At 41.5% G+C, this 13,077-nt stretch overlaps 1 protein-coding gene and 1 non-coding gene across 3 annotated transcripts; one reads left to right on the top strand and one right to left on the bottom strand.

The window, feature by feature from the left end:
* Window positions 1–859: 859 nt before the first annotated feature.
* On the top strand, window positions 860–5,443 carry SST (somatostatin). Of its 2 annotated transcripts, none has more exons than XM_004313505.4 (4): window positions 860–1,036; window positions 1,152–2,401; window positions 4,064–4,225; window positions 5,076–5,443. In XM_004313505.4, exons 3-4 carry the CDS (start codon window positions 4,088–4,090, stop codon window positions 5,286–5,288), a joined length of 351 nt encoding a protein of 116 aa, XP_004313553.1. In that variant the 5' UTR covers window positions 860–1,036; window positions 1,152–2,401; window positions 4,064–4,087; the 3' UTR covers window positions 5,289–5,443. The 2 variants fall into 2 exon arrangements, with proteins under 2 accessions (XP_004313553.1, XP_019801901.1); XM_019946342.3 differs by having other exon boundaries at window positions 861–1,036; window positions 1,152–1,282.
* Window positions 1,648–1,754, bottom strand: LOC117312287 (U6 spliceosomal RNA). Its single transcript, XR_004526543.1, has one exon. It is a non-coding gene; the product is annotated as a U6 spliceosomal RNA (small nuclear RNA).
* Window positions 5,444–13,077: the final 7,634 nt, after the last annotated feature.

Here is a 13,077-nt window from a genome sequence, read left to right as displayed (position 1 = left end):
CACTACCATATTATGAACCTCTCAAGCAGTGCAGATTCTCAGTACTTATTTGTAGAAAGAATTTGAGTAAATCAATTTTACAGATGGAGAGACTGAGGTCCAGGTGGGAGGGCAGGTCAGCACCAGAAGCAAGATGCAAGAGCAAATTTTCCTTCTAATAGGCCTGCGAAATACCCGTTGCATCCGGCTTCCTCCCTCATATTACATAAAAGCCAGGTTCTTTTCCAATATAAAGTTCTCAATTTGAGAAACAGCATTTTAACATCACAGTGTGCTCTACTTTGCCCCTTTGTCTTCTCAAAGTCAAGCTTGTTGATGATCAGGGCTGGAAAGAACCACAAAGGTTGCCTATCAAGCCTTCTATTTTGCAGATGAAGAAACTAAGGCCCAGAGAGGAAGCCCCCAGCTGGACTGTGGCAGAATCAGAACTAGAACCCAGGTCTCTGGACTCCAAATACGGTTACTTTCTGCTTCCCTGCACTGCTTAATATCGAACACCTGATTACTCATAGATTTTATTGTCTCTTACAAAAATGAGTTTTTGCTCCTCATATTGGCAGGTAGTCACCCCCAAATGTACATTTCACAGGGAGGTGGGAAATCATATCCCCGTTGGAGAGCAGCACATGAAAGGGGCCTAGATGCCCCCTCGAGGCCCTTGCGTCCTGGCTGTAGACTGCTCAGCCAGGAGGTGTCTCCGGCATCCCTGAGTCAGGGGAGGAGGAAAGTTGCTAAACTGATCAGTAGCCTCCCTCAACCTTGCCACTTCCTGCCTGCGTGGCCTTGTGCAAGGCAGAGGCAGCTGTGCTCTCAGGGACTCAATTTCCTCCTCTGTGAGATGGGGCTAGCACGCCCTGTCGTACTGGATGAGAAAATACTTTGAACCACAGAAGGCTGCACAAGGACGGGGTCTATCATTCTTAGTGACCAAGGTCTGGGAAATAGGGTCCCCAGTACAACCACAGACACCCAGTACAACCCCCTCCAGCCTTTGGGACTTGGAAGCAAGACCCTGGGGGTCGGCTGCAAAGCTCAGGTTGGGGAAGTTTCAAGTGTCTTTGTGCTAAATCAAACTTTATGCAAAACTTGGCCATGGGGAGGGGGCTTAAGGAAGAATCTGCGTCCCCTTTTGTTCTTCTTTCTTTCTTAAGTGGCTCCTAGACTCCTAGCAATTTGAGGATTATAAAACTAAACAGAACAAAAAGCCCAGAAGTCATCTCATCCACAGCTTCAGCACTTCAGCAAAGGTACGAGGGAAGCCACCCAGACTTACTATTCCCAGGTAGGTACTTAAACAGCTAAAGATCATGAGTATTTGTTTTTAAATACCAAATCATTCCATTTACATAAAGTTCAGAAACAGTCACAACTAACTTATCATGAGAGACATCAGAAGAGTACTTGCCTCTTGAGGAGAAATGGACTGAAACGGGGCACTCAGAAACTTTGAAGGTGATGAAATATTCTATATCTTCATTCGCACGTTGGCTTCATAGGTTTATAGGGGTGTCAAGACTCACTGAACTGTACACTTAAGACCTTTGCATTTTACTGTATATAAATTAGACTGAAATAGACTGACTGAACTGAAATGTTTTCCTTGTAAGTTCCGATATTGCATTGTATGTTGCATTTTCTTTGTTCCTGAAAAATATGGAACGCTTCAAGACTTTCTGTGTCATCCTTGCTCAGGGGCCATGCTAATCTTCTCTGTATCGTTCCAATTTTAGTATATATGCTGCTGAAGCGAGCACCATGAGTATTTTTTATGAGAAATAGCTGAGAAGGAAAGAGGAAGTAATGGAAGGAGGGGCTTAAGAGAGGAAGAGACTAGAGGCAGAGACTGGGATAGATATTGGGTAGGCAGAATGGGAAGGGAGGGAGATGTGCAGAGAAGGCAGAAGGAAGCCAGATAGAACCAGACCAAAGTCAGAAAATGACTGGGGAGAGGGAAGTACAACAGAGAGGATTGAGGATAGGGAATGGGGAAAGAAAGTAAATAGGGGATTGAATAAGGAAGATTTGGAGAGAGAAATTCAGAGAAAGGTTTGGGAAAGGAGAAAGAGGAAAAATGAGGATAAAGATGTGGAAGGAGAGGAGCAGGCACCTGGGGAGAGAAGTAGAATAGAGCATAGAGCAAGACGGAGGGGCTACTATTTGTTCTTTGGCTCGCTCCTGTTTTAGGAAAATTCTTCTCTACTCAATGGGGCTGCCAAGGGCAAGCCTTGAGTGGAAGAGATGTGAGATCATTTGAGGGTGCCTTGGGACAGTTGGGTTGACATAACTAGACTCTGAACCCACAGCTAGAGGCCTAGGAGGGTTCCAGGATATATAGAGAAAATAACATGCATTGTGTTCTGCAGTCTGAGATCCATTGCTCTCCCAGACTATTCCAACACATGTGAGTGACTTTTTAATGCCTTACTTGTTCTAAGCCTTGTTTGGACTCACCAAGCCCCGGAAGCTTTAGCACTCCTTGCTGTGCCTTCTCTTGTTGCTCTAGCTTACAGACACAAAAAGAAAAGGTGACAATTATTCAAGCCATTCAGGACACCTCCCAACCCCTCCTGCCTCTCAACACTGTGGTCTTCGTCTAAGTATTGAGAATACATATGTGATGCCTGGCTGGTGACAGGATTAGTCAAGTTCTCTGCTTCACTTGGTTTCTGAAGATACAGGAATTTTTTTCAGCTCTTATGAACTTGAAGCTTATAAAATGCCAGCCCTTGAAGAGCCTGCAGGGATCATCTGGTCCGTGCCAGGACATTAGCTGGCCATTCCTTGATAAGGAATTATTCTGGGGGAAAAAAAAGAAAAGGAAAAGCTACCAGAACTCTGATCAGGACAGCAAACATCTAACTAGACCACAACCAGAATTCCACAACAGCATGTCTCAAACTTCCTTTTTATTTGTGTGGGGAGTAGGGGAGCACTCTTGACGCTTTCTTCACACAGAGGCTTACAATAACGGTCACTTACATTCAAGGGATTCCTGAACTTCTGTATGTCCACACTGGGAGTCCCTGACCTAAAATGGCTACAACTAGCCAGGAATCCATTAGAAAACTCAGAGTTGAGTGAAAAGAATCCTAGTTTGGAATGTGGAGGTCTGGTTCTTGCTCCAGCTGTGTACTGTGTGAGCCAGAGAATTTCACTGCCCATTTCTAGGCTCAGTGACTCAAACTCTGAAGTTTAGTAGACGTTTTCTGAGATTTCTTTCTAGTTCCAAGTTTCTAGCACCAAAATGAAGTCAATCTGACTTTTTTTTCCTTTAGCATTTTTTGTCATAGTCGAATGGCAAGCAGGCTACAAGTGTCTCTGCCGCTGAGAAAGAGGGATGGAGGGTGAGTTTAAGGTACTCTTCCATTATAAGGAAAAGTGGAGTTCTTTTAGAGTCCCATTACATCTTAATCTACAAGACTCTTTCCAGAGTTAATGGAGAAAGGTGACTTGGTCTTTCTAAAATCCACACTCCATTTTCAAATCTGTTCTTAGAGGAATGCTTATGACATTCACGGTCACAAAGAATGCTTGTAACCATCTCCACTTGTCACACTCACACTTTTGCATTTGGTTCTCCTAAAATGTTTGAGCATGATGATGGATAGAATTGTCTGGGTACATTTATGTGTATGCGGCTGAGTGTGATAGTGCATTTGCTTCTCCAGGGGCTGAGTGTTTGAGTGTGTGTAATTAAGTGTGCACATGTGTGAGTGAAATTATAGAATGTGTATGTGTGTAGCACTGAGTGACTATAAAAAGATTGTGTAGATGGTGTGACGTGTGGAATCGTGTGTGCCTGTGCCTGTGCAGGATTTAATTTTTTTAAATAAGCCACTTTTGATTGTGTACCCTCCTCTCACTTCTGTGATTGATTTCACGAGGGTAATGGTGCGTAAAAGCGCTGGTGAGATCTGGGGGCGCCTCCTAGTCTGACGTCAGAGAGAGAGTTTAAAAAGGGGGAGACGGAGGAGAGCATACAAGCCGCTTTAGGAGTCGCGAGGTTCAGAGCCGTTGCTGCTGCCTGCGATCAGCTCCTAGAGTTTGACCAACCGCACTCTAGCTCGGCTTCTCCGGCGCCGCCGAGATGCTGTCCTGCCGTCTCCAGTGCGCGCTGGCCGCGCTCTCCATAGTTCTGGCTCTGGGCGGTGTCACCGGCGCGCCCTCAGATCCCCGACTCCGTCAGTTTCTGCAGAAATCCCTGGCTGCTGCCGCTGGGAAGCAGGTAAGGAAACTCCCTCGACGTCTTCTTTCCCCTCTCCAGAACCTCTCAACCTTCCCTAGCCTTGCCTCTGATCCCTTGGGTGAATTTAAGAGGTGCTCTCAAAGAGTGCCGGTGCTTTTCTGGGTCCTTTAGCTACCAAAGCTCCCAGGAAAACTTTCAAAGTCCAGAATCCCTTATTACCTCTTTGTTTCCCCTGATCAGCGCAGTAGGTCACTGTTCAGGTGAGTTCTTTAGCATTCAAGAAAATTCCAAGACCTTGGTAACTGAGCTCGAAGGGATGATGGCATCGATCCCCGGTGCTGACCGCGGGATGTGCTGACCCAGGTGCTGAAAGCACGGACCTCCGAAGCTGCTACTGTCCTGAGCACCACCTCCCTCCCATGCAGCGGGGTTGGGGGCTAACTGGCACTTTACAGCCAGAACACAATATGTTTACGATTGTGAAAGGTCTCGTTCTCCACAGCTGACTTAGTAAAAATGGTAAGAACAATTCTAGTTTGTAGCTCATGATATGGAAATTGAGTTAAACAAACTGTTGGCTCCTGTTGAAAAACTAACGATCTATTTCTTTCTATGTGTGTATTTTAAACCTACAGAAGCAGAAAACTTGCAGAAACATTTGAGTTTTTAAAGCTTCTTTGTGTACTTGGTGATTATAACAACAGCCCTTGTTTTTATATCCTTAACCAATTTTAAGTGTGAAAAAAAATTGCACAGCTGTGAACATTGGGGTTTGGGTGTGGTTAAATCTGTTTTTCAAGCCGGCTTTTCCATGTCTTCTTCTCCACCGTCCTCATTCTTATCCTCTCTCTCTCTCTCTCTCTTTCGCTCTTCCTTCCACCCCGTGCAGGAATTGGCCAAGTACTTCTTGGCAGAGCTGCTCTCTGAACCCAACCAGACAGAGAACGATGCCCTGGAGCCTGAAGATCTGTCCCAGGCTGCTGAACAGGATGAAATGAGGCTGGAGCTGCAGAGATCCGCTAACTCGAACCCGGCCATGGCGCCCCGAGAACGCAAAGCCGGCTGCAAGAATTTCTTCTGGAAGACTTTCACATCCTGTTAACTTTATTGATTATTGTTGTCCGTATAAGACCTGTGATTCCTCTCCTCCAAACCCCGTCTCTCCTCCCTAATCCCCCCAATCCTCAGTAAGACCCTTGCATTAGGAATTGAAGACTGTAAATACAAAATAAAATTATGGTGAAATTATGAAAAAAAGGATTTTGGTTTCTTATTGAGTTCAACCTTTGTGTTCAATACTATATGATTAACTTCATTTGTGATTTCAGTCAAGTTCTTTGAGATAGGCACTCCAAATCTCACAGACATACTGTTTAAAATTCCCTGTGGTAATAAAAGTTATGTTTTAAATGGTAACCCAGATAGTTTGGGTTATTATAAACATAAATAATCTCAATTCACTCTATGAATTCTAGTTTTAATCCAGCAGTAGTTATTGGAAGGGGCTGCCACAAACATCAATTACATTTTAAATACACTTAAAATTATATGTTGAAATGAGTATTAGTATTAATGGGTAGGCAGGCTGAAATGTCCAACTAACCACCAGGCTGATACGTAAAATAAATGATATATAAAAAATAGAAGGGAAAAATCACTTAGAAGTTGGAGGAAAGAAGCTGGCTTAAATAGCTAAAATAAAGTTCTGAGCTTTTAAGATGTGTTTATAGTTTGTGAACATTTATCTAGAGAAGAACATTGCTTTAATATCTTCTTTGACAATCCTCTCTGTAACTGAACAAGGTTAAATAACTGCTTCTGTTTTAAAAGTAAGCTCCTGGGCTTCCCTGGTGGCGCAGTGGTTGAGAGTCCACCTGCCGATGCAGGGGACATGTGTTTGTGCCCCAGTCCAGGAGGATCCCGCATGCCGTGGAGCAGCTGGGCCCGTGAGCCATGGCCGATGAGCCTGCACGTCCGGAGCCTGTGCTCCGCAACGGGAGAGACCACAACAGTGAGAGGCCCGCGTACGGCAAAAAAAAAAAAAAAAAAAAAAAAGTAAGCTCCTAAATTTTTTTCCTCAGGGGGAAATACCAACTTAATTATAAGATTCCAACATGAGAGCTATGGGTTGCAAGAAACATGTGTGTTGGGTCACCTCAGTGAATGCAACACTATTGAAGGTATCAGAGTACAATATCATAATTGCAGAATAACAGAAGGAGATAACTCAAGACTTCTTTTGATTTTATCAAAGTGAGAGTCAAATAAAAATGCAAACAATAATAAAAATTGTACCTGCTGGCTATTATTAGTAGTACTGTAATAACATACTAAGTGGTACTGCTCAAGACAGAGATAAAAACATTGCTAATTTAATTCACAGAGACCTTAAAAAGGTGTCCCTTTGAGGATGTGCATTTTAACTATCAACTGTATTTCCGAATAACTGCTAGAATAAGAAACCAAATATAGGGCTTCCCTGGTGGCGCAGTGGTTGAGAGTCTGCCTGCCAATGCAGGGGACACGGGTTCGAGCCCTGGTCTGGGAAGATCCCACATGCCACGGAGCGACTAGGCCCGTGAGCCACAACTACTGAGCCTGCGCGTCTGGAGCTTGTGCTCCGCCATGGGAGAGGCCGCGACAGTGAGAGGCCAGCGCACCGCGATGAAGAGTGGCCCCCGCTCACCGCAACTAGAGAAAGCCCACGCACAGAAAAGACCCAGCACAGCCAAAAATAAATAAATAAAAAAATGAAATTAAAAATAAATAAATAATTTTAAAAAAAGTCCCCTCTCCAAAAAAAAAAAAAAAGAAAGAAACCAAATATAAACACAGAAACTCAGTGTAAATCCCCATAGTATGAACTTTCTGATGGGAGCATATAAACATCTAAGAGGAATTTCTTATTTTACTGAAGATATTTATGTTAGATAATACACGTTTTTAATATGAACATGCTTAGTGGAAGTTAATTCCTGAACAGCTGATCAAACAAGAGAAAATCTAAGCCACTTTACTAATCTCTGTGAATACAGAACATCCTTTGAGGTACTGGTACATCTTTTATTTACAAGGCATTTAGGAGGGAATTAATGTGTCCACTTAGGGGATCTGTCTCTGTTAAAGGCCTTTTGTACTTCTGGTTACCAACCAACTCAATGGAGCAATAGAATCACATTATTATGATTAAAGCACAGGAGAGAACACAACTTAATAGTTTTCCGAGGAGTGCATAGATTGTATGAGTGCCAGGGGATTTTAAGATTTTAGTATCATCTTTAGTTGTCAGTTCCCAACAGTAGTATGGTAATAATTGGCAAGAATTATATAGTCATGTACCCATATATATATATATATATATATATATATATACACACACACACACACATATATATATATATATTCTTCATTTAAAGATTAAGTTGAATGGAACATTTAATCACAGTTAGTTACATTTCAGCCTCATTTTTGCCACCTTCAAAGTAGAAGGCCGTACTGGCAAGGGTCCCCATATTCCTTCCAGATGTGACTGCAGTTTTGTGCTTCACCATTGACAAAAGTGTTAAAGGAGGACTGATTTTGGTCATTTTAATTAAGATATGGAGCAGAGTTATTTAAAAGATATATATAGAAGGTTTCACTTTTTATTTCCCATTTAGTTCATTTGTGTTCCTCTTTTTGTTTTTATTTATTTATTTTTGAATTTTACTTTATTTTATTTTTTTATACAGCAGGTTCTTATTAGTTATCTATTTCATACATAGTAGTGTATATATGTCCATCCCAATCTCCCAATTCATCCCACCCCCTTCCCCCCTTGGTGTCCATACATTTGTTCTCTACATCTGTGTCTCTGCTTTGCAAATAAGTTCATCTGTATCATTTTTCTAGATTCCGCATATAAGTGATATTATACGTTATTGGTTTCGCTATTTGTTTTTCTTAAGTTTGATTCACTGCAAGAGTCTAGTATTCTAGCCTGTTTACCACCTAGCCACAACGAACTTTTCAGATTATATTTTCCTTCCTCTTTAATACAACCACAGGCTTCAGTAGTCCTGAACTACCTGCTCTTTCTTTTAATGGGATCGCTTGGGCAAGGTACTCTTCTTTTCTGGGCCTTGGTTTCCCCATCTGAAAATAGGCATACTAATAAAGCCAGTCCCTTAGAATTACAAGGATTCACCAAGATCATGTGTTTAGAGGTCTTAGTACATGGTAAACAGTTGGTAAGTTAGATGTCATAACTGGTGTTATTTTTTTTCTCACATGTGCTGTGCTTTCTAGACTCTCTTTTTTTGCTTTTGCTCTTTCTTGTCATTTCCACAGGTCCAAATCTAAGCCAGCCTTCAAGATTTGTTTTATAAGCTTCTTGCTCCATAAAATTCTTGCTCTGAGCCCTCAGTTGGGATATCTCCCTTCTCTATTAATCTATATCTCTTCCAAGAGGTTTACTTATCACTTCCTGCCATTTATTATAGTTGTATGAGTATATGTAAGAGGGTGAGTATTTGTGTATGAACTTCCAATGAATAAATATATGTCAGATTCACATATAAGGTGCAATCAGTACCTCAAGCAATGCACACAGCAGGTTCTCAGTGTTCACTGAAGAATGAGTGAATGATCCATGTGCTTGCAGTCTCAAGAGAAGCAAATCTCTATTACTAGGCAACAACATTTTTTTTTCTTAAGAATAGCACAGGAATATGGCAATAGTGGCTATTCTATGTGATGCTGGTGTGATACAAGAAAGACATGGCACATGGTTATACTTTTAATAACCATTGAAGCATGTGATTAGCAGACCCACTCATTTGGAAGCTGCAATCAATCCAGTTTTCTTTAACCATTTTACAAAGTTCCTCAGTGGGGCCTGTTTAACTGTCCACCAACTGTGGACTCACAGTTGTAGAGAATCAGATTCACTAACACTTTAACCACATTTGTTTATTTTAAGATCATACAGATTCACTCTTGGCCCGCATGCAAGACCAGTTTTTTGGCCTTGGGTCAAACTATTCTCAACATACAAACAATTCTGTTTTATGATGACACAAAATACACCTTTAATTATGAATATTAGACGTGAAAGAGGGCTCCGAGATCATCTCATCCTCACCACTCATTTTACTGGAAGCTGACATGTGGAGAGGTTACCTGCCCAAGATAGTCAGTAAGTTGATGTAGAGTCTGGACAAAGCCCAAGTTCCCCCTCTTCTACCTCAGGGTTCTTTTGATGATCTTACTACACTGCCCCCTCAAGGAATCTGACCTTCTGGATAATGGGTGTGTTTCATTAGTCTGAAGTGAATGCCAATTTTTCCCCTGGAACTTCTTCACCTTCCACCAAACAACTGGTCTGCATCTGAGGGAGAACAAGACAGTTGATACAAAATAGCTTCCTGTGGTAACAGAAAAGACATTAGGAAGAAATGGTAGAGATACTGATGAAGAGGAAAAAAAATTCAAGGGAGAGAGTTTTTGACTAAATTAGACCAAGAAGCAAGGAATTAGTCTGTCCTGGAGTGGAGACGGAGGGGTTCCCTAGCAAGTGGATGGACTCACACCTAGGAGACAGGACTGTGCCTGTGGGGGTGGTCCTCAGAGAAGTCACGATCCACACCCACAGGCCCCGGGAGGAAACATGTCAACGACCACCTCTGCTTCTTCAGTAAGTGAGAATGAGTGTCTTAATTTCAGGTGTTCACTTTCTTATTATCTAGAATGTGCCTCAGTGCTGAGGACTTGCTGGACACTGGAAACAAAATTTGTATGGTAGGGTCTTTGCTTTCAGAGGACCCAGTCTAGGAAGTAAGACATATTCCTTTAAAATGAGCAAATGCTAAAATGGAGGTTTGTCTAGAGTGTTAGGGATAAAAAGAGGTGCCAGTAGCTCCCTTGCTTTTTTCTCTAAATTATTCTCCTTATTAGTTTTTAAATTATGGTTTGAAAGTGTAAGTGATTTTACCCTTGATGGGATGAATAAATTATAGGTATATAATGATATAATATACACTTTTACAACTTAGTCTAGGTTAGCTTGAAAAGTGTTTATATTCCTCTTTCGTATATGAAGAGGCTGAGGGTGAGAGAGACTAAATAACTCACCCAAGATGTTACCAGCTGGTGAGTGGTGGAGCTGGAACCAGGTTGTCTGATTTCCAATCCAGTGCTCTTCCCACTGTATTTTAGGGGAAAAGGGTGAATTAAAGGGAAACTCAGGGCTTCCCTCGTGGCACAGTGGTTGAGAGTCCGCCTGCCGATGCAGGGGACACGGGTTCGTGTCCCAGGCCGGGAAGATCTCACATGCCGCGGAGCGGCTGGGCCCGTGAGCCATGGCGGCTGAGCCTGCGTGTCCGGAGCCTGTTGCTCCGCAACGGGAGAGGCCACAACAGTGAGAGGCCCACGTATCGCAAAAACAAACAAACAAACAAACAAACAAAAAACAAAACAAAGGAAAACAACTTGCTGGGCAAATTAAGAGCAGATCAGCTTCGGATCATCTTAATTTTGCTCTTCTATACATAATACAAGGGGGTATTACTACTCTTGCTGTCAGAGGAGAAATGGATTTAGGCTCTGGGATTGGGGTTTCATCCTGTTACTACATTAGGAGCATTATTTCCAAGGAACTCTTTTTAATGTCTTTCCACACGTTTCATATCATAGTTTTAGTTTTGCTAAAGGAATGAATAAACAAACAGACAAACAAATAAATAAAATTAACCTTTAAGCACATCTTTTCCCACTCAATCTCATACACACAGGTTTTAGTACAACCTGGGCTGTGGGCATTTTTCGCATGAAGTAGTTACAAATCTATCAGTCCGCATTTAGTCTACAGGTCATGACATCTGCCTCCCTTATGCCTGGGTAGTGGTCATATATTCCTGCCTCTGGCCTTGTAGGTATATCCTTTGAAAAGCTGCCCTGAGGCTGGGATTTGAAGACCTGAGAATTTTCACTGAAACTTACAAATGAGACGAACTTTTGCAAAGTAGGCTTTTATACCACTGAAGTTGATACACCAGTCAAGGTCTCAGATAAATATTCTAGGTCGTGTAAGTGGCCACCTCATTCCTATTAGCTTCACATGTCTCTGGAATATGGTCCATTAAGACGGTGAAATTGTTATCTAGAGATTAAACAGCTCATTAAAATAAATAATATTTCAAAGAAATTCAGGCTTTTAAAGTAGGGTTCAAATAGTTAAGAAAGATAATGTGTTCCCAATTAATGGCTATTTAATTCTATCTTTCCTGTATAAAAAAATATATAAAAGTACATTTTCCGTTCCAATGCTACATTAGGGTCAAATGGCACATCTTATGAAAGAAACATTAAGCTACCCTAGAATTGCTGTCCCTGGGTAATGATTTATTTGACTACCAAAGGCACATCATGAAAGTCAAGATTACAAATTTAACTAGGACATAGCTCTTTCTTCTTCATTTTCCCGTCTATATTCTCCCACTCACTCCCCAAACACAGGGATGAAAGGCAATGATTTTACCAGACTTATCATCTTCTTCGTCCTCTTTTTTATTTGTTATTATACATGGGTTAGCATGATGTATTCATGACTAAGAGCCCTCAAGTTCTATGGCCTTCAAGAAATCTGGAAACTCCTAGCTCTCACACTCTTTTTCTCAGGTGATTTATGAAAACACTTATTTGTGGATCACTGCAGTGGACAGATTTCTGACGTTGTTGCTGCTGCCTTTCTCCTTCTTTTTCCTCTTCTTCGTCCCAGCTCTTCTCTAATATTCACTCCTCTCTTTGAGAGCAGCATCCTGAATTACTTTTTGTGATCCACCCCACTGTGCATGCTCCACCGTGTGGTTGGAATGGGAATGACTCCACCTGCAGTCCAGGATGGATACCAGAATGGATTAAGCCACTCAGAATATATCAACCCTGTTCATAAGGATTTGTTCATGGCTTGGGCACATGACCAATCACAGTGAAACTTAAGACTCTTATGGGCTCATCTGGGATATTTCTATCTTGCTGATTGTGGATGAGGAAGCGTGAAATTTTTTGTCGACTGTATTGAGACTGCCAGTGTAGTCTGAAGGCTTGTGCTGTAGAAGGCAGAGTGATGAGATGTAAGAAACCTGGCTCTTTGGTGGCCTCATTGAAATACGATATTAAGCTTATCACAAACAACAGCAACAACACGATGTTTACCTCTGTACACTTCATATGTATTAGCTAATTCTCTGTATTTTTTAAGAGTAGTTTGGTTTTCCTTTATTTTAACCAGAAACTTTCTTACACACACATTTAGTGGTACCTTGTATTAGTAGTAGTGTGTGTGTGTGTGTGTGTGTGTGTGTGTGTGTGTGTGTACATATGCATGCAGGTATGAGACTATGGGTATGTCTTTGTTTATATATCTCTAGCTATTATATATTTATGCTTGTCATAACTTCCCAATTAAGATGAAAGTTTTGAGAGGAAAAAGATTAGATGCACTAGATTTTATACCTTTTTGAAATCCCATTATTTGACAGGCCTATTCTAGCTTCTTTACAAACACTGTTGATAATAAAGAACAGGAGAATTGCTTACATTCATTTAATACTTTCCAATTTATTAACGTCCTCTACAACTGTTATCTCATGGAATTGTCACACGTTTTATAATTTATAAATTAGGCATTAGGACAGGAATTTATACCTCTATTTTTTACAAATGTAGAAACTGATATTCAAGACATGAAAGTAACTTGCCCAAAGTCACAAATAGCTTATGTGGCCGAGCTCAAAATTAAGACCAGCTCTTCTGAAGAATCAAGTCAAGCTGCCCATCCATTTCAGTTTTAGGGACATCGCGATCAATTAGACAATGCCAAAGGTCTCTGTAAGTCAAACCCTTTGATTTCT

The sequence above is a fragment of the Tursiops truncatus genome, chromosome 4, assembly GCF_011762595.2.
Source record: "Tursiops truncatus isolate mTurTru1 chromosome 4, mTurTru1.mat.Y, whole genome shotgun sequence".
In the NCBI taxonomy this organism is placed as follows: Eukaryota; Metazoa; Chordata; class Mammalia; order Artiodactyla; family Delphinidae; genus Tursiops; species Tursiops truncatus.
Note: the sequence above shows the minus strand (reverse complement) of the source record. Positions and strands in the feature narration are given on the sequence as shown.